We start from the raw sequence: 22,578 nt of genomic DNA, 5'->3' as shown, positions 1-22,578 counted from the left end.
GTCTTAAAAATCAATTTGACTCCGAAATAATAATTCAAGAAGTATATTGTGATTATGAATTAGAATATGATGAGGATGGGGCTTTCGAAGAGATTAGTAAAGAGTTAATTCATTTTGAAGAAAAAACCAAACCTAACCTGAGTGATACCGAAGACATCAATCTAGGAGACACAAATAATATCCGAGAAACTAAAATAAGTGTCCACCTCGAACCAAAGATCCGGGAAGAGTTAATTAAAGCACTCATCGAATTCAAAGATGTTTTTGCATGGTCATATGACGACATGCCAGGCTTGAGCACTGATAGTAGTTCACAAATTGCCCACTGATCCAATGGTGCCTCCTGTCAAGCAAAAGTTGAGGAAGTTCAAGACTGATATGAGTGTGAAAATTAAAGAAGAAATCACCAAACAGTTGGATGCAAAGGTTATTCGGGTCACTCGATATCCTGTTTGGTTGGCTAATGTCGTTCCTGTGCCAAAGAAAGACAACAAGATTAAAGTATGCGTCGATTACCGCAATCTCAACAAAGCAAGTCCGAAGGATAACTTCCCATTACCCAATATCCATATTTTGATCGATAATTGTGCCAAGCATGAGATAGGATCTTTTGTGGATTGTTATACCGGGTATCATCAAATTCTAATGGATGAAAAAGATGCAGAAAAGTCGTCATTCATCACACCATGGGGAACTTATTGCTACCGGGTAATGCCACTTGGTTTGAAGAACGCCGGGGCAACTTACATGAGAGCAATGACTACGGTGTTTCATGATATGATACATAAGGAGATTGAGGTATACGTGGACGATGTAATCATAAAATCAAAGCATCAGGCCGACCACGTTAGGGATTTGAGGAAATTCTTCCTGAGACTTCGCAGGTACAACCTCAAGCTTAACCCTGCCAAGTGCGCATTTGGTGTTCGATCTGGAAAGCTGTTGGGATTCATAGTCAGTCGGCGAGGCATCGAGCTAGACCCATCAAAGATCAAAGCTATCCAAGAATTGCCACCTCCAAGGAACAAGACTGAAGTAATGAGTTTGTTAGGGAGGTTAAATTACATCAGCAGGTTTATTGCTCAGCTCACGACAACTTGTGAGCCTATTTTCAAATTGTTGAAGAAGGATGCTGCGGTCAAATGGACTGATGAGTGTCAAGAAGCGTTTGATAAGATAAAAGGATACTTGTCAAACCCACCCGTGCTGGTTCCGCCAAAACCAGGAAGACCTTTGATTCTTTACTTAACAGTCTTGGAAATTCATTTGGTTGTGTACTGGGGCAACATGACATCACCGGCAGAAAGAAACAGGCCATCTATTACCTTAGCAAGAAGTTCACAGCTTATGAGGTTAAGTACACTCATCTGGAAAGGACATGGTGCGCCCTAACTTGGGTAGCTCAGAAATTGAAATACTATTTGTCATCCTACACTACTTACCTTATTTCGCGTCTGGATCCGTTGAAATATATTTTTCAAAAGCCTATGCCAATAGGGAGACTTGCAAAATGGCAGATATTGCTCACAGAATTTGACATCATCTATGTGACTCGGACTGCCCAAGCATTGGCCGATCATTTAGCCGAAAACCCGATCGACGAAGATTACGAACCATTGAGAACTTATTTTCCCGATGAAGAAGTAATGCATATCGGTGAGATGGAGCAAATTGAAAAACCTGGCTGGAAACTTTTCTTTGATGGGGCTGCTAACATGAAAGGAGTCGGGATAGGAGCTGTGATTATTTCTGAAACCGGGCATCACTAACCTGTTACGGCTCAACTTCGGTTTTATTGCACCAATAATATGGCTGAGTATGAAGCTTGTATTTTGGGGTTAAGGCTAGCTGCAGACATGGATATCAAATTCAAGGAGAATGGGAAACACGAGACTTGAAGCTCATACCATACCGACAATGTTTACATGATCTTTGTCAGCGGTTTCGATCAGTGGAGTTCAAGCATATTCCAAGGATCCATAATGAAGTCGCCGATGCATTGGCTACCCTGGCATCAATGTTGCACCATCCGGACAAAGCTTATGTGGATCCACTGCATATTCAAGTCCACGATCAGCACGCTTACTGCAACATGGTTGAAGAAGAATTTGATGGTGAACCATGGTTCCACGACATCAAGGAGTATATCAGAATGGGGATACATCCAGCGCAAGCCACAGGGGACCAAAAGAGAACCATTAGACGGTTGGCAAATGGATTCTTCTTAAATGGAGGAGTTTTGTATAAAAGAACACCAGACCTTGGATTATTAAGATGCATAGATGCTAGACAAGCTACGGCTGTCATGTCTGAAGTACATTCGGGAGTCTGCAGACCCCACATGAGCGGATACGTATTGGCAAAGAAAATTCTCCGAGCTGGTTACTATTGGCTTACCATGGAGCGAGATTGTATCAGTTTTGTGCGCAAATGTCATCAATGCTAGATACATGGAGATTTGATTCATTCTCCACCATCCGAGTTGCATACAATGTCGACACCATGGCCCTTCGTCGCTTGGGGCATGGATATTATTGGACCAATTGAGCCGGTAGCATCCAATGGGCACAGGTTCATTCTGGTAGCCATTGATTATTTCACCAAATGGGTTGAGGCCAAAACATTCAAATCGGTGACCAAGAAAGCTGTGGTAGATTTTGTTCACTCAAATATCATATGTCGATTCGGAATTCCAAAGGTGATCATCACAGATAACGGTGCTAATCTTAACAGTAACTTAATGAGAGAAGTATGTCAACAGTTTAAGATTATACATCGCAATTCTACCCCATATCGGCCCAAGGCGAATGGAGCAGTCGAGGCAGCCAACAAAAACATAAAGAAGATACTTCAGAAAATGGTAGAAGGTTCAAGACAATGGCACGAAAAATTACCATTTGCGTTGTTGGGATATCGCACTACTGTTCGCACTTCGGTAGGAGCAACTCCTTATTTGTTGGTATATGGCACTGAGGCGGTAATTCCTGGAGAAGTTGAAATTCCTTCCCTTCGGATCGTCGCCGAAGCTAAGATTGATGATGATGAATGGGTCAAAACCCGTTTGGAGCAGTTAAACTTGATTGATGAAAAACGATTGGCAGCAGTATGTCATAGCCAATTGTATCAAAGAAGAATAGCAAGAGCATACAACAAAAAGGTGCGTCCCCGAAAGTTTGAAGTGGGTCAACAGGTGCTGAAACGTATTCTTCCACATCAGGTTGAAGCAAAGGGCAAGTTTGCCCCGAATTGTCAAGGACTTTTCATTGTGACCAGAGTATTGTCCAATGGTGCATTATGTTTAACAGATATTGAAGGAAAATGCATAGACATGACTATCAATTCTGATGCAGTAAAGAGATATTATGCATGATTTTTCTTTGGTATAATTATTGAATGTTTGTATTTGGCATTATTTCGAAGATTGGAATGACGAAGTCAATTTATTCTGCTATCTAAACACTGTACCCTTTGTTCCCCCTTTGAGCCACATTTGTTTCTTTCCTACCCTCTTTTGGAATCAATGAAAAAAAAAATATTATTATTGGAGTGAACTACGTTTGACCTGATTCCTCAAAGAGGATACGTAGGCGCCTCACGGTTCGGTCATAGGGTGCATAATATGCATAATGTGCATAGCATAACATAGTAAAATAAAACATCAAAAGACCCCCCAAGCAAGAAACTGGGGCAGGAATTGTGCTGGCAATAACAAAAATGATTCCAAGAGTTGTAATTTTAAACCCATATCAAATTGTTTTGGCTTTTTGATACCCTTTCATTCCAACCACATCCCAAAAGACCTTTCGATCAATCTTAGAAAAATGCCGAGTCGAGCAAATGGAGGTGATTCATAACACTCTGGTCCAAACAGGAAAAAACGATGAAAATGAGAGAGTCTTATAGGTGAAAACCCTCACGGGCACTATGAGACGACGGAAGCTGAGAGAAAGTAAAATGAGAGAGTTTTATTGGTGAAAACCTTCGCAGGAACCATAAGGCGAAAAGGAATTAAGAAATAAACAAATGAGGGAGGTTTGTCGGTGAAAACTCTTTAAGACACTGCAAGTCGAACAAGGTCCATAAGTTGGCAAAAAGTGAAATTGGGTTGTGGAAATTTTGGAAAGCAAAGTGAAACAATTGAAAAGAAGATTGGTTAAATAGACTGAGCTGATTAATCCAAAATGCATACCCTGATCATTGGTGCCAGTGACTCCAATCAGATAAGTTCCTTATTCCTATCTCCAACAGTCATCCAAATTTGGATTTTTCTTTTCATTCTTAATTGTCAAAATCGTCATGTTTCGTCACTAATAGTCTTACTCATCTAAAACTTTTGAGGTAAGTTTCGTTCCAACAAATAAAAAGGAATGTCAAGGTATACTACCAAGATTCAAAATTGCACAATGCAAAATATGGACATGATAGGCGGGAGGTAATAGGATGAAAATAAGATATGGGTGTGAGAAAAGTTGAATAAGAGAAGTGGTTTAGTAATGTCATGAGAGACATATGGTTATGATTGAAAGGGTTTGAAGTGAAAACAACAGTTGGGGATCCTAAGGTTAAGGATCAATTATGAGGACAAAACAGTCTTTTCAACCGCTTCAAGGCAGTAAAACAGGACAAAGAGAAACCTCACCCTCAGCAAGAATGCCACAACTAACCACCACGCCCTAAACTAAGAAGATTTTCCTTGATTTGAAACAGGGGCAAAAACAATATTTGTTTCAGGAAACACCCAGTGAGGTAAGCAAGCAGGCGTCCACCTGGAGAACAAGGAAGAACAGTTGAAATATCAGCAAGCAGGCGTCCACCTGGAGAACAAGGAAGAACAGTTGAAATATCAGCAAGCAGGCGTCCACCTGGAGAACAAGGAAGAACAGTTGAAATATCAGCAAGCATACGTCCACCTGGAGAACAAGGAAGAACAGTTGAGATATCAGCAAGCAGGCGTCCACCTGGAGAATAAGGAAGAACAGTTGAAATATCAGCAAGCAGGTGTCCACCTGGAGAATAAGGAAGAACAGTTGAGATATCAGCAAGCAGGCGTCCACCTGGAGAACAAGGAAGAACAGTTGAAATATCAGCAAGCAGACGTCCACCTAGATAAAAAGGAAGAACAGTTGAAATATCAGCAAGCAGGCATCCACCTGGAGAACAAGGAAGAGCAATGAAGTATCGGCAAGCAGGCGTCCACCTGGAGAACAAGGAAGAACAGTTGAAATATTAGCAAGTAGGCGTCCACCTGGAGAACAAGGAAGAGCAATGAAGTATCGGCAAGCAGGCGTCCACCTGGAGAACAAGGAAGAACAGTTGAAATATCAGCAAGCAGGCGTCCACCTGGAGAACAAGGAAGAGCAATGAAGTATCAGCAAGCAGGCGTCCACCTGGAGAACAAGGAAGAACAGTTGAAATATCAGCAAGCAGGCGTCCACCTGGAGAACAAGGAAGAACAATTGAAATATCAGCAAGCAGGCGTCCACCTGGAGAACAAGGAAGAGCAATGGAAATATCAGCAAGCAGGCGTCCACCTGAAGAATAAGGAAGAGCAATGGAAACATTAGCAGTCAGGCGTCCACCTGGAGAACAAGGAAGAACAGTTGAAGTATCAGCAATCAGGCGTCCACCTAGAGAACAAGGGAATATAATTCAAATTTCGAGGTCAGGAGCCCCCCTGAAGAACAGAATGACGATTTATTTTTGACATTGTTGGTTGAAGTCAGGAGCCCACCCATATAATGGAGGAATACACTTAGAATCAATAAGGCAGAGGAATCCGATCGGAATCCCCAGCAGGAAACAACAAAGAATCCCAAGCAGAGGAAGGAAGTACAAGACTCGATGAAAAACAATACAAAAAAGGAAACAAGTAGTTCAAGATCGGTAGTCTGAAGAGAATACAAGACAAATCGGAAGCAAAAGATACCAAAGGAATCACCAAGACTTGAAAACAACAAGAGACACAAGGGCATGACCCAGATAAGATTTTGTAATACCATGGTCTAGTCTAGCTTTTTGTTTTTCTTTAAGCAGGGTGTAATAAGGAGGTCAGCAAGCAGTAAAAGCAGCATGCAACAACAGTTGCAGTCTCATGGTAGTCCCAGCTACCAAAACTTCCCGAACTACATTGACCTGATTCCTTTATAGCCAAGAATATGTAGGAAACCTTTGAAGCAGAGGTTCGGTCAAATCTTTAAAAAAAATGCTTCCCACGGAGTATTCAAACAGGCAAAAATCGCTCGTATCCGCTCACTTTATCTTTGCACGAAAACTCTTCGTGTTTCCGGACAAAGAGGGGCAGTTGTGAGCACGTGATTTTTGCCTCATACGAATTACTCCAAAATAACTCCCGAAATTAGGTCTTTTCTTTAATTATGTGTTATTTTTAGGAAATATTGTACGGTTTTCCTGTTTGTTTGCATAGGCATATATGCGTGTGTAATTTTATTAATGCATTTAAAAATACAAAAAAATAATATAATGTAATATGTGTTGCATGTGCATATAGGATTTAGTTTTTCAATTTAGGAATTAACAGGTTTGTTTTACAAAAAGAAAAATCACAAAAAATACGTAATTGTTGTAATTTTGTCATTTAAATGTGCCCTTATGTGATTTCATTTTTTCTTTGATTTGCGTGTTAATTATTGTAAGTATTAATTAATATTTGTAGTTAGATTTTACAATTAATTAGGAATTGTATTTAAATCAGAAAATTAAAGAAGAAAAAGGAAAAGAATTCAAAAAATGAAGAAAGAATTAGATTGGGCCAGTTTTAGTTCCAAAGAGTTGCACTTCCTACCCAGCCCATACCTGTCCCAAATCCAGTCCACCTGTATCTAAATTAAACGACGTCGTTTCATCATGCTCAATCTAATTTGTTGATTTTACTTGATCAACGCTCCAGATCAATTCTTCCACACCCGACCCGTGCCCGTCCAAAACTGATTCGGTCTTGAGGATAAACAAAACGACGTCGTTCCACTTACTCGTTAATCCAGACCATTGATCTCATCAGATCGAACGGTCTGGATCCAACCCTCACGTGCATATTTAAAGGGTCCAAACTAACCCCGCCCCCCAAACCAGGCCCCCCTCCTCTCATTTCTCATCAAACCTCATCTCTTTCAGAGACGAGGAACCCTAATAGCCGCCACCCCATTCCCTCGCCGTAAACCCGGCGGCGCCGACTCCAATGGCCATGAAATTCACACCACTAGAGCACCTAACCGCCCTCTCCACGAATCCCTTAACCATTTTGCTCGAATTAGGCCGAAGCTCCTCGAATCTTCAATCGAAGATTCGAGCAAAACCTAACCCTACCCCAACTTACCCCAAACTCACACCTGATATCCGCTAGGTTTCCCCCATAACATAAAAGATCTTGGTTCTGTTCGAACATGTCCAGAAATGCTTGAATTTTAGATCGAAAAATCAGGAACCCTAAAAAATCCAAGCCATGGAATCTGTCCAAATTAAATAATAGATTGAGGTCTAATAGACCTTAACCGAGGTATTCTCAATTGAGGATACTTCGATTAAAGTCTATTCGACCTCAGAATGTCCCAATTCAAGTTCGAGCCTGGGTCGGAATATTTCTGAGGTTCTTTCCTTTTTCTTTTATTCTATATGTATGATTTTTGTTTATCTATGTATCTGTTTAGTGAACTTCTATTAGTTTTCCATCTTCTATCAGTTAATTCTGCTCATCTTCAATGGACCTTTTATTTTGTCCAATTCTTTCACTTGTTATGTTTGCTATAATTGTTATAAGCTATAATTTGAATAATCGATCAAATAAGTGTTGTCAATTGGTCTGGGACGTTTGGATGTTAAGATTAGCCTGATAATAAGTCTAAATTATGGTTCATTCCTGTCTGATTCCCCTCTTGATTCGTTCATGTTCTGAAGTTGTACTGAAAGGAGTTAATTGCTATATGTTGAACTTAGAATTGAGCCTGTTGGTACATTTAGTTCCTTGAACTGAAGTTATTGGTAATTGATTACCCTGGATCGTTATGTTAATACCATTTGATCTGATTTAAATCCATCTTGGTTTGAATGGTCATTTGAGTTTCAAATTGAATTGGTTCTAGCTGTTGTAGTTAAATTCAGTTAGTGGTTGGATTTGAATAGATTGGAGAGGTTCAATGCAGGTTGAAAGGGAGTGGGTAGGGCAGTAATTTCGTAACTTTCAGGGCAGTAATAGTAAGGGAACATGGGTGTTTGGGGAATAAAATAGTTAGTATGATACTTTATTGTTAGTGCTTTATTAATGGGGTATTAATTAATCCTAATGGGGAACCAAAGGAAGTGGAGGGGCTGAAATTAAGGGAAAGTTTTCCTTAGTGGCTGATTAATTAGAAAAGCAGTTTTAGTGTTATTTGAGTGGAAAAAACTGATTTGAAAAGAAAAAGGGGGGTCTGGGCAGTAGGCTGGAAGAGGGGGAAACAAGTTGTATAAAAGGGTGTGTTGGGACTGATTTCAGGAAGACACAGAAAGAAAGAGAGACGGACAGAAAAAAAAGAGAACTTGAGAGGATTTGGGAAGAACAGAAAAAAAAGAAGAGAAAATACAGAGCAGGCAGAGAGAGAGAGTTGAAGAGATTCAGGAGAAAGAGATTTAAAACTCTAAAAATTCTGAAATTGAGGGCTAAGACATACACGGATATACACACACAGGAAGTGAATTCTGCTGTTCCATTGAAGTTTTTTTTACCGATTGAGAATTATTCTTTTAAACTTTTGAAATAATCTTAGTTCACCTGAGGGAAAAAGGTTTTAGAATTGGTCTTCAAATTTGGTTTAAAGCTGTACGAGATATTGTTTGATCCGGGCTGTTTGTTGTTGCTGCTACTGCTGAATTTTACCTCTTTTACCTTCATTTCCAGGTATATATATATATATATTTAGACTCATATTATTGCAAAGTTTCAATATTGCAAAGAAATGAAATCTGGAATTCTAAATATATCCGCTATCCATTTAAATTTATTAGTTGAGTTTCAATTTTTTAACTAATATAGCTTATGCTCGGCATGAGAGCTATTAGTCCATCAGACCTCTTTTGAAGTTAGTATAGGCTTTGCAATAATTCTATTTATTTCAGAATCTCATTGAGTATAGTTATATTCGAATTGTTGAGACAGGGGACTTGGTAGAAAGTTGACTATTCTTTAAACTTTGTATTTAGACCATGTTAACTAAGCGCTTGGTAACATGAAAATATCGAGGAACCACGCTAGTAAACTTCGTCAAGCCTGATATTGTTTAATTCTAGTTGACATAAGTATTCTCGTTTATACAAAATAGGGCCTAATAATGGGGATAACTATACGTGAGAGGTGAATCGATATAATTCGTTACGATTTAAGATATTGGAATATTCCGGATGGTTCAGATGTGTATTTGCGGTATATGTAATGTCATTTTATTAAATCAATTTGTAGATTAGTTCTCTTTCTTAACAACAAATGGCCCATTTATTTTAGGAATGAGATTAACTCATATCTTATAAAAATAGTATATAAAAAATAATGTCAATAATTTTACAAAGTACAGATTTAGTATTTGTAAATAGCTTGCATAAGCCGAGGTAAAAATTGGTTTGATTTTATCTATCCCAAATTCAATCATCATAAGCAAATTAACCAAATAATTAGAACTTTGAACTAAAAACAAGTTGTGTAGAAGAATGGATTTATGAATACTGATTGCAGCATTTTAGTCAAAGATATACAAAGTAGAGTTCACTACAAGTAGAATAATGAAAATTCTTCGAAAACTATTGGTTTGCTTATCAATTAATTTTTTTTAGTTTTACATGTAATTCGCTTGGTAAGTTTGTAAACAACATACACTTAGTCCTAAACCTAGGAAAATAATAAATAACTTGTGCATATAATCATCAAGTACTAAAAGTACATAATCAAATTACGGATACTGTATTCACGATAAAATGGTAATTTTAGCTGCACGTTATTTATTTATCTTTCATCTCATTAACTCTTCCAAATTGAATAGTTTTGAGGTATATAATTCACACGTTTAAAATATAACCTGTGGTCAACACCTAATAAATCTTGATTTTTCAAGAAATCTCGAGGTATCCCATTCGGTGATTTCCCATGGCTTTCATATTTAAAATAGATGGACATAATAAACATTTGTAGAAAATTTATATTGCCATTAAGAATATTTTGTGTAATTAGGGACACGTTCACGTGACATGATTACATTTCTAAAAACAATTCGGAGTATGCGTTCGCGCAACTTCGAACAAACTTTCTTAATAAAAGGGGTTTTTCGGAGGTTATTAAATTAATTTATTTCATATAACCCGAGATATGCAGTTCACCATTTAATCATACAAGAGTAACGAATGTTCGTAATTTTATTTTAAGCATGTGCAATTTCGGCCATAAATTCATTTTTATAATAAAAAATATAAAAAAAATACTATTAATCTTATTGTGTACACGTATGCGTGACACGATTCTTTACATTTATATAAAAAAAATACGAATATACGTACGCGTGATTCGTTTCAAGGTAGGTCTATAATTGTAAACAATCTAACCAAAAGCGGTAACAAAATCATGCAACAAAGAAAAAAAAATGTATTTAGTAAATCAAGATAATTAAGCCAAGTACAAAATGGTTAAGCGACCATGCTAGAACCACGGAATTCGGGAATGCCTAACACCTTCTCCCGGATTAACAGAATTCCTTACTCGGATTTCTGGTTCGCAGAACGACAAACAGAGTCATATTTTCCTCGATTCGGGATTAAAACCGGTGACTTGGGACGCCATAAAATTCCCAGGTGGCGACTCTGAAATTAATAAAGTATCCCGTTTCGATTGTCCTTTAATCGAAAAAACTCTCTTTACACTACGCCCTCCTCCGAAAGGTTGTGTAAAGAAGAGGTGTGACAAATGTATTCATATATTTTTTTTAATTAATATAATTTATGTATTCAAATGTATTATATAATTTCTCTGAAGATTGCTATGTTTTTGGGGTATTTTTCGGTTGAGAATCTTTTTTATAACTGAAAAATGCATAATTTGTGTGTTATAATTGAGTTTGTTGAGTTATATTAGGAGTCTATTATGTTAATTGATTCACTTTCCGTTTCAAAAACAGTATAATCCACTATTTCACGCCATGAATACAGTCGAATACAATAATCTGTCCAGTTGTAATCCTATGTTTCACTCCATGAATACAGTCGAATAAACTCGAATACAACAACTGATTAGCTGGACTTTCGTGATTCATACCTATTTTTGCTATTGTATTCATGAATACAATAGCTTAAATATATCTTATAACCACAGAAAAGGTATCTATAATCCGTAATATAGCAAATTGTATCTATAGATGACTAATTACTACTAAAAGATAGTGCTTTATGAAAATTTCTCTTTTCTAAATGGATAATATGATTCTTATCCATATTTGACCCATTTTTAAAAAGTTTATTATCCAACAAATTTTTTAGTGTATAATATGAGTGGTTAACTATTTTCTCTTGCAAGTTGATAAGAAATACAGAGACTTCCTATGGGATGCAACAGAGGACAAAAGGAAGGTTAACCTTGTAGCATGGGACAGAGTTTGCATTCCAAAGCAGTATAGAGGTTTAAACATCAAAGGTTGTGTAAATGGAACATTGTTGATGTTGGTAAACTATTACGGCAATTAGCTAGAGAGAAAGACATTCTAGGGGTAAAATGGGTTAATAGTATATACATGAAGGACAAGGAAAACATATGGGAACACACTCCAATATGATACTGCAGTTGGTATTGGAAAAAATTGAACTCCCTCAAAGTTCAAATGGCAGGATGGTATCAAGGAGATAAATATCTGCTGTCCAAAACAAGAGAATATTTCATGTCTAGAAGCTATCAACATAGGCCAGGGCCCCTAGCTAAAGTTAGGGAAGTTAAGCTAATATGGAGCACAATTATTCTTCCTAAACAAAGATTTATAGTGTGGTTGGCATGTCAAAACAACCTGCTAACCAAGGAAAGAATACAGAGACCACAGTTTCAAGTAGATGATCAACACTGTTGCCTATGTGATCAGACACAGTTGGAGACACAGACTCATCTCTTTGGACAATGCAAGTGGATAACATACCTAAGGGAAAAGCTGGGCAGCTAGATGGGCATCAAAATTCAGAACAATGAAGCAAGTAAGGTGATCAAATGGATCAAAAGGAGACGATGGAGCCAAGTCCAAAAGGAAATAATTGTTGCTGTATGGAGAGCCATGCTGTGCTACACTTGGCAAGCAAGAAACTGGAAAATCTTTAGGAAAGTAAATATAAACATAAACCTTGTATATGAACAAACTAGGAAAGAGATTATAGACAGATTGGAGACATTGTATAGGAAAAGGAGAGCTAGAAAAAGTCAGTTGTTGATTCAGAAGCTATGTAACTAGATGTGCTATTTTGCTTGGAAATCTAGAGTCTGGATCCATTCAGACACTAGAGGTTTCTGAGGATGTAAAAACTGTTTTTGATTGTTATGGTAATATTCACATTTGTTACCAAAAACTATTTTCTTTTAACCATTTTGTCACCCCTCCTTATGATCACAAGCTCAAGAATCATTCCCAGCCTTAAAATAGCTTAGAGAGGAGGACCATCACTTGCAGGGACCGCGATTTTTGTAAACTAAAAACTCCATGTGTAAGAGCCTATTAACAACCAGAGGCGGATCAGAATTTAAACTTGATAGGTTCATTTTATGTTCTTACCACTGTATTAATTGCACAAGAATATCAGGATATTTGCTCAGGTTGTGACATGGCTGGTGTTATAGCGGGAAAGGAGATTATGTAACAAGATCTGAATTAGGGAATGAGGTTTATCAGAACATTCAAAATTTCACCTTTGATAAAATAAAGCAGCTGGAACATTAGCAAAGTTTATAGTAGATTCCATCTGTACAAACTTCCTTGTGGTTTCTAATTTTCTTGTTTATGCTGTTTTCTCTGCCTCAAGTGCACACAACGAGCATAAATGTATTCACAGCAACAACAACGACCTAGTGAAATCCTACTAGTGGGGTCTGGGAAGGGTAGTGTGACGCAGACCTTATCCCTACCTCGCATAAATGTATACACAATTCTAATATTTATAACTGAACCTCGAAGTAATGAATGCATACACAAGTCTAGTTTTTAAACCTTCTACAAGGGGAAAAAGAGAAGCAGGATAATAACAAAAGCAACCAGAAAACATATGGTAAATTTGAAGAACCGAGAAACACAATCACACGAGTACCCATTAACTCGTCTGTCGCAGTTGTAGCAAGAAAGGGCACCACACCTACATCCAGATGAAAAGAGAATTAGATTATTTAAAGTAACACGCCTGAAAGTTGAACCCTTTCTCCACTTATGGTTTAATATCAATCAAAATTCAAACAACATATATCTATTTCAAGAACTGAACAAAACCAGAAGAATGGAAGATATGCATAGGAGAGTACATTAAATCATGATACGATACACAAATTGCAGAATCATGAGAGGAATTGGAATACGCACAAATAAAGCATCTAATAAGCTGATATCTTATGTCATAAACCTGATATATATTTAAAAATATACATCTAATGAGCAATTTCTTTTCCTCTCATATCATTTATTTGGCTTCAATGTTTATAGCTGCTAACTTCTCCCATATATATTTCGCAAGGAAAAGTAAACACAATGAAGTAAAAGGATAAACTTGTGCGGAAAAGTAAACACAATTGAAAGGTAAACATTTCAATTGGTGAGGAAATAAGCATTCAATTAGAGCCGAAAACTTAAAAACATGTGAAGAAAAGGTTTGGCTACTCCAAGGAGAAATTGATTGGACTATTAACAAGACTAAATTTGGCAGATCAACATAGTAGAAACCCTTGAATTCATTGCAATTTTGAAAATATGGGTCCAGAATTTATTATTGATTGGCATTTAGCCATTTACTGATTCTTCACCTATATATGTAGGGCAGCCCGATGCACTTAGCTCCCGCTATGCGCGGGGTCAGGGGAAGGGCTGGACCACAAAAGGTCTATTGTATGCAGCCTTACCCTGCATTTCTGCAAGAAGCTGTTTTACCTGTATATGTAATTCAGTGGAAAAAATGCTGGATTCAGCTGAACTTATGGAACACATGTTGCGTCCGACTCTGTAGACAACATATCATGATGAATATCAGGATGTTTATACAGGTTGTGACATGGCTGGTGTTGCGGTGGGAAAAGAAGATTTTCTATCAAGATTTGAAATAGGTGATGAGGTTTATGGAAACATTCAAAACTTCTGATTCTATCTGTACAAACTTCCTTGTGGTTTCTGTTTATGCTGTTTTCTCTGCCTCAAGTGCACACAACGAGCAAATATTCTGATATTTATCACTGGACCTCAAAGTAATAAATGTATACACTAGTCTAGTTTTTAAACCTTCAAAAAGAGGAAAAAGAAAAGTAGGATAATAACAAAAGGAATGGTAAATTTGAAGCACCTAGAATTACAATAATCACACGAGTGCCCATTAGCTCGTCTTCCACAGTTGTAGCAGAAATAGGCATCACACCTACATCCAGATGAGAAGAGAATCCGATTAAAGTAACACACTTGAAAGTTGAAATCTTTCTCCACTTCTTACGGTTTAATTTGTTGAATTCCAAAAAGAGTGCAATTTTTTAACAAAGCACAAGTGTAACAAATATCAATCAAATTCAAACGATATAAATCTTTTTCAAGGTCTGCTTCCTTTATAAGGCCTCAGAACTGAACAAAACCAGAAGAATGGAAGATATGCATAGGCGAGTACATTAAATCACGATATGATATATATATATATATATATATATATATATATATATATATATATATATATATATATATATATATATATATATATATATATATATATATATATATATATATATATATATATATATATATATATATATATATATATATATATATATATATATATATATATATATATATATATTTCTTTTCCTCCCATATCATTTATTTGGGTTCATTGGCTCTTCTTTTCTTTTTTCCCTTTGTGGTTTCTCACATGAAATCCCATGTTCAGTGTTCTTAGCTGCTGACTTCTCCCATGTTTATTCCGCGGATAAACTTGTGCGGAGAAGTGAACATAATTGAAAAGTAAACATGTCAAGTGGTGAGGAAAGAAGCATATAGTTGGAGCCAAGTACTTGAAAAACTTGTGAAGAAAAGGTGTGGCTACTACAGGAAAAAATTGATTGGACCATTAGAAAGGCTTAATTTGGCAGATCAACATATAGATACATGATCTAGTTTAGGGGATTCAAATGCTTTGTTGTCCGTATGCCCAGTTCGTCCTCCCTATAGCAGTCGATATACTCAACACCCATTAATGTCAACAAAGAAAAATATATAGCAACTAAAATCTCAGATTAGTGGAAACGGAGGTCTCTGAGAATGCTGGGCATCTTATTGAATCCGCTCATATTAATCATGTATAAGATAATTAGTCGGCTCATATTAGAGATGTAAAAGTACGACCAGAAACTATAGAGTGCTTCCACAGGCAACTCCTTGTACCCTTCGTACCTGTAGACTAACATTGTATGTAGAACATTTATAATTGCTAGATTATTTTGAAGCTCACTAATCAGCAGCATATTAGCAGTTCATCCCTATTTATGAAAATATTGAAATATGCAATTCCTGATTCAAATAATCGATATTGCACCATTTTCAAGTCCGCTAGGCAGATACTGAAATGCCATGAGGAAGAAATACAGGTCTTAAAATATTTACTGACTAGGTTTATAGTGAAAGATAGCTAACCACTCTGCTACCAAACAACAGCTTTTTAGTCCTCACTCCAGAGAGTTTTGGATGCAGGGGAGGGATTAAAATTACATTTTTTCCGTCTCTCTTTTGGTTATAAATGTAATCCTGCCTTTTCTGTGCTGTCCACAATTACTTTCCTAGAGTTTATCAATCAATCAACTGCGCCTCAATCCCAAACTTCTGCTCTATTTGGACCCATTTCAATTCAATATCAAATATCTGCATCATTGTTTCACCCAAATCCTTTTCTCTCTCCCATTTTTTTTTGTTTGTTTAATCATTTGGCTTCAGGTACCCACTGGTCCAAACAAGCTGTTGCAACTTGTTTGGATGGTTGTTACCTCTTGTATTGTATTGTATCGTTTCTTTAAATACAATATTTGTTTTGATTGTTACTTAAATTTCATTATATCGTATTGTTAAATCCCTTGTTATGTAACGGCGAAAAGTGCCACTTTATGGAACGGCCGATTTGGTGTGGTCACATCGTTTCCTTATTTTTTTCCTCTCATCTTGCTCTTCCATATTATTAAATAATACTATTTTATCATTTACCCTACCTTTTATATAATAATTCTACCTCCTACCTTATGTTTTCTTTATAATATTGCAAATTTATGCTTCATAATATTGGTACATGATATCATGAAACGACGGAAAACAACACAATCTATCCAAACATTGTATATATCAAAACGATACAGTACAATACAATACAATTCTATACGATACATTATGAAACGATACATAATAACCATCCAAACAAGCTATAATCCGGATGAGTACAGTAGAAAGCCCACCATAGGGTTTTAACACTCCCTAATCCTATCCCTAGAAGTTGTAATCCATCCCAATTAAACATGAGAGTTTTCATATATCTCTATTAACATATAACCGTAAGCAAAGAATATAGAGAATTTATACTAAAAAAAGAAAGAGGAGAGGAAACAGCAAACTAACCTGCAACGGACAAAGTTGCAACCTTGAATACGTTCAACGAAGTAGTGACACTGAGGACACCTCTTCCAATTATTATGCTTAGCAAGCACGCGAAAAGCAACGTCGTTTCTATGCCTAAGTTCCCCACACCGTAACCCAGCGTGCCATGGAAGCTTGCACTTAAAGCAAAACAACTTCTTGCAATTTGGACACTTCGATTGCTTCGCATTCCCACCGCACTCGTCCAAAATTAAAGCCGAACAATTCTCATTTGGGCAGTAACACCGCGCCAACCCTAATATTGCAGACTCACACAACACGTCACACCATTTAACAAACAGCTGGGGATCAACGAGATTCCGACAGGATATGGGGTCCAAAAGCTGGTTACAATTCAGAGAGGGACATGGAATGTTGCCGATGTTGTCCTCAAGCTTGATAGTGATATACTTAATGATACAGTCGGTACAGAATGGATGAACACAGAGATTTTGGTTCTTGAAATTTCTGTTGGGTAACAACATAGGCTCGATACAAATTTCGCAGGTGAGATTTTGAGGTTCATTTGGTAATTCTGTCGCTGGCAATTCGTGTTCTTGGATTTGTTCTGAATGATTTTTTCCTAGTTTTTGCAGTGTGTTTCCCATGATCAGTGTGAATGAAGTGTTCGATTTTTTTTTGTTACTTTGGAGTAGTGTGGCAAAATGGATAAAAAGAAAAACAGTTTTCGCCCATATTAAAAAAATGAATTTGGATAATGAATTTTTTAAAAACTGATTGAATACCATAAGAATCATATTATTTATTTAGCCAAAGAACAACTAATGAGTTTAAATTTTATATTTATAAAGTCTTAAATTAGGGTTGTTCAAATTTGGAAGACTACGAATTCTCGCCAAAATTATCATATTCAATGTCGGTTAACTCATTTTTTTTTCATATAAAATATAAGTCGAATCAGATAATTTATCCGTTTTTGAATTACTCAATTTTGACATTTACCATATTTGACCCGACCCGACCCGACACGCTCGTTTGACACCCGTAGTTTGGAGCAAAGGAAGTGGCCGATTTCAGGAGTTTGAGACTTCTTCCAATTTCCCACCTCGTACACGTTGGCAGTTACACGCTTTCTTTTCCAAGTTTGCCAGACTTTCTTGGAATATCATAACAAGTTAAACAAATTTATATTATCATTTAATACTAAGTTTTATGAAAATTTAAAATTGTCATATAGGACACCTAACTCCTAGCGTAGTTAGCGAAGTTTTTCCCTCATAGGAAAAGCAAGGATTATGACTAAAACTGAATTATTTTTATTCCCTTATATATACAGTAATTTGATATTTGAAATGAAAAAGTTTCCCATAACAAACCTAAAGATAGGGACTTATTGATAGGCATCTCCGTTATACGAAATCCATGCAAAGCTTCTTTGGAGGATTATAACCAACATTATAGGAATTTTGGTTGTATGAAATTAGCTCGTAAAAAAAGAGAAGTTTAATAGTTTTAGCAAGAATATTTCAAATATAATGATATTTGATTGGAAAATTGAGACGGTATAACCACTCTCAAAATAATAGTCGAAAAATGTATATTTTTTTTGTTGATATATGCATTTTGTATGTTATATATAAAAAATTTACAAATATTATATACTTCTTCGGCTACTGAATATAAATAATTTCTGGCGCTGGCTAAATATATATATATATATATATATATATATATATATATATATATATATATATATATATATATATATATATATATATATATATATATATATAACCTAGTTGATTCTCGTTGTTTTCTTTTTCTCATCTTTTTCTTCAATTCCCTATGGAAAGCAAATTTTTTAAATAGTTCCCCATTTAAAAAAATATATTCAAAACATATTGCAATCTATAAAAGGAGGTAGGATCATAGAAGTTTCCCACATTCATTAACCTACTCTATGGGTTCTCAAAAACTTGGTCGAAGTAAAACGTTTTTGAACCTTGGAAATCTTTTCTCACAGATGAGTATGTGGAAAGTCAAAGAAGTTTCTCTGGAAAATGCAAAGATCAATGGCTGCTGAAATCCCCTATTACGTGAACGGTGATTAAAACATTGAATTTTTTCGGGTAAACTGAAACATCAATTCCTCATTTATTTGCTTATAAAAAACACTATAAACAACATACTCCTATATAACATGCGACAAATGAACTATTATTCAATTAGACTTAAAAATTCTACCTATCAAGTTTCTATGTATCTTTCTACGGATTCGGATTTGATCAAATGATCGATTGATTGGTTATTTTTTTAGACCAAATCTATTTGTTAATAATAAATATTAACGTAATATTATCCATGTTTGTAACGGATATGTTCCAATCCGTGGATTTGTTCCAGCAGGCTAATGCGTCTCCCCCCATTGCCAAATGCTTGCTCCATAATAGCAAGTGAATGCTCCATTAGTTAGCAGCCCGGTGCTCTGTCCACTATGGCCAAGTGCTCCACTAAATGAGTGGCAGTGGGTCCGTGTTTAGCAGCTAACTGCACTATAAATAGATGGTGCAAGCAGCTTGTTGAAGACACACAGAGAGAAATCGTTCCTCTTCAGTTTACACAGCTACTGATATCCTCTTCAGTAAGAACTCAACATCGGCTATAAATTGCATTCCTTCCTCTCAGAATTTTCATTCGACTTCTCCTCCTTTGTTGTGCATTATTTTAAAACTACAAACAAAGCAATTGTAAGTGTGATTTGCTACCGAACTTTGTATTCGCTGAAACACTGGGGTTTGAAGTACCGCTACATCAGTGTGTAATTCGTTCTTCATGTTAGAAGAACTCGCATGAAAAATGTGATTGAAGTGATGCAATCAGCTGTAAGCTTGAAAAGCAACAGAAAACCATAGTTGGCTTTTGAAACAATTTGAAAGAGAAAACCATAATCTATGAGACTATTGACTAACTATACTTAGATTCCATCTACACAAACTTCCTTGTGCTTCCTCTTGTCCTTTGTTTTTCTCTGCCTCAGGTGCACACAGCACACATCGAGCAAATACTAACTGCACCTCAAAGTAATAAAGTACGACGACAATATACCACGGTATAATTCCACGGGTGGAGTCTGAGGAGGGTTTGTGTATGTAGATTTTATCCCTACCTTTACGGGTGGGGTCTGAGGAGGGTATGTGTATGCAGACTTTATCTCTATCTGGAGAGGTTGTTTCCGATAGACCTCAACTCAAGTAAAGGTGGAAAGGAAGAATAGGGGAGAAGAAGAGGAAAGAGAGGGGAGAAAAAAGGAGGAGGGAGGCAAAAGATGATAAGCAAAGAGAAGGGAGCAACAATATCAGTAAAAGGGGAGAAAAAGTAGTATCAAATAGTAATAATCAGGGAGCAACAATTCCACTAACAATTTTCAAAAACAATGGAACCTCAAAGTAATAGAGTAGTAGAACTAAATGTAAATATTATCGAGAAATATCAATTTTTGAATTTCAATCCAACTAGTGCAGTTTTTTACAACAAGCTGCAGAAAAGATATATGAAACATCCAACAATATGATGCGTGAGTGTGACATAACCAAACTATTATTAACACATAACTCTAACCAAAGGATAGAGAGACTGTTGAAGTTTGGCAAAATGCCAAAGTCCCACATTGGTTGGGAGTTAAGTTTGGGGGGGATTTTTCCCCTATAAAAGAAGGCCTAATGTTTAGGATTGAAACACACCTCTCATTTGCCTTCTCATCTGTTTAAGGCATTTGTATCTTCTCTCTTTAGTATTATTTCACTTGTATTTTTGGAGTGAAATAAAATATTGGTTGTGTCCGAGGAGTAGGCAAAATTAGCCGAACCTCGTAAATTCTGGTGTTCCCTTTATTGTTGCTTTATTGTCTTATTTATTATTTGGTGGCTGTCATAATTTTTGGTATAGTAGTTGTGACTTATTCACACTATATACATTTGGCTTCCGCAACAATTGGTATCAGAGCCAAGGTACTGTCTAAGTATGCTCTGTGGTTGCAGCATAGTCTGATCTTCCACATCAGAAAAGATTTATCTTGGTAACTGAGTCAAGGTTCTGTCTGAGTATGCTATGTGGTTGCAGCTTAGTCTGATCTTCCACACCAGAAAGGAAATAATCTTGATTTGTGTCGTCAGCTATTAAATAATATTTGTGTCAAAGATGGGAGACAATAAACAAGAAGAATCTACATCAAGTGTCAATAATACGTCATCATTGGCATCTTCGCTTATGACAAGAATTGTGTCAAATGCGAAATTTGCGGTCGAAATATTTGACGGGTCCGGACATTTTGGGATGTGGCAAGGCGAGGTTCTAGATGTCCTTTTTCAACAAGGGCTAGATCTGGCCATTGAAGAAAAGAAACCAGATGTTATTGGAGAAGAAGATTGGAGAATTATCAACCATGTTGCTTGCGGTACCATTCGATCCTACCTTGCTAGAGAGCAGAAATATCCATACACAAAGGAAACTTCTGCAAGTAAATTATGGAAAGCACTGGAGGATAAATTTTTGAAGAAAAACAGTCAAAATAAATTGTACATGAAGAAGAGACTGTTTCACTTCCCTATGTTCCTGGTACCACGATGAATGAACATATCACCAGTTTCAATAAGTTGGTCACATATTTGCAAAATATGGATACAACTTATGATGATGGTGACTTGACCTTAATGTTGTTGGCGTCACTTCCTGATGAGTACGAGCACCTTGAAACTACTCTACTCCATGGAAATGACGAAATTTCTCTCAGAGAAGTTTGTTCAGCTTTGTATAGCTATGAACAAAGAAAGCGAGAAAAACAGAAGGGCGGAGAAGGAGAAGCACTGTTTGTGAGGGGTCGTCCTCAAAATCAAACGAGGACAAAGAAGGGAAGATCCAAGTCAAGATCCAGACCCAACAAAGATAAATGTGCCTTTTGTCGAGAAAAAGGGCACTGGAAGAAAGACTGTCGGAAGTTGAAGAATAAGGCCAAACATAACAATGGAAAGGCTATTATGGATTCAAATGTAGCTGATTGTGATGATTCAGACTTCTCATTAGTTACAACAGAGTCATCAACATCATCAGACATATGGTTGATGGACTCAGCTTGTAGCTATCATATGTGTCCCAACAGGGACTGGTTCGTGGAATTTCAAGAAGGAGAATATGGAGTCATCCACACAGCGGATAACAGCCCTCTTACCTCATATGGCATTGGTTCAATACGATTAAGGAACCATGATGGAATGATCAGAACATTGATAGTTGTTCGATATGTACCGGATTTGAAGAAGAATCTCATCTTTGTGGGAGCCCTAGAATCAAAAGGGTTCAAAATCATTGCAGAAAATGGAGTGATGAGAGTATGCTCCGGTGCACTAGTGGTAATGAAGGCTAATCGGAAGAATAATAATATGTACCGCTATCGTGGCAGTACAGTTATTGGGACAGCGACAGTAACATCCAGTGACGACAAAGAGGCAGAAGCAACCAAGCTATGGCACATGCGCTTGGGACATGCTGGAGGAAAATCCTTGAAAACTCTATCAGATCAAGGATTGTTAAAAGGAGTAAAGGCTTGCAACTTGGAGTTTTGTGAGCATTGTGTTAAAGGGAAACAGACAAGGGTTAAATTTGGTACAACGATCCATAATACTAAAGGCATTTTGGATTATGTACACTCTGATATTTGGGGTCCTTCCAAAACACCTTCATTGGGTGGGAAACACTATTTTGTAACCTTTGT

The 22,578-nt window shown here is 36.8% G+C and overlaps 1 protein-coding gene across 1 annotated transcript; it reads right to left on the bottom strand.

The window, feature by feature from the left end:
* Positions 1–12,889: 12,889 nt before the first annotated feature.
* On the bottom strand, positions 12,890–17,556 carry LOC107795461 (uncharacterized). Its single transcript, XM_016618105.2, has 3 exons — positions 16,833–17,556; positions 14,536–14,607; positions 12,890–13,347 (listed from the first exon to the last, which is right to left on the bottom strand). The coding sequence occupies exons 1-3, from the start codon at positions 17,038–17,040 to the stop codon at positions 13,193–13,195; spliced, it is 435 nt and encodes a 144-aa protein (XP_016473591.2). The 5' UTR covers positions 17,041–17,556; the 3' UTR covers positions 12,890–13,192.
* Positions 17,557–22,578: the final 5,022 nt, after the last annotated feature.

This window comes from Nicotiana tabacum, chromosome 7 (genome assembly GCF_000715075.1).
Source record: "Nicotiana tabacum cultivar K326 chromosome 7, ASM71507v2, whole genome shotgun sequence".
NCBI classification, from domain to species: Eukaryota; Viridiplantae; Streptophyta; class Magnoliopsida; order Solanales; family Solanaceae; genus Nicotiana; species Nicotiana tabacum.
This window is presented reverse-complemented; position numbering and strand designations above follow the sequence as displayed.

Excerpts from the sequence above, each read along its gene's own strand:
- LOC107795461 (XM_016618105.2), bottom strand. The coding sequence starts at position 17,040 with ATGCGAAGCAATCGAAGTGTCCAAATTGCAAGAAGTTGTTTTGCTTTA. Across the intron at positions 14,608-16,832 it reads TGCAACTTTGTCCGTTGCAG|GTGTGATGCCTATTTCTGCT; the intron begins GTTAGTTTGCTG and ends ATCTGGATGTAG. Across the intron at positions 13,348-14,535 it reads TGTGATTATTGTAATTCTAG|GTGTGGTGCCCTTTCTTGCT; the intron begins GTGCTTCAAATT and ends ATCTGGATGTAG.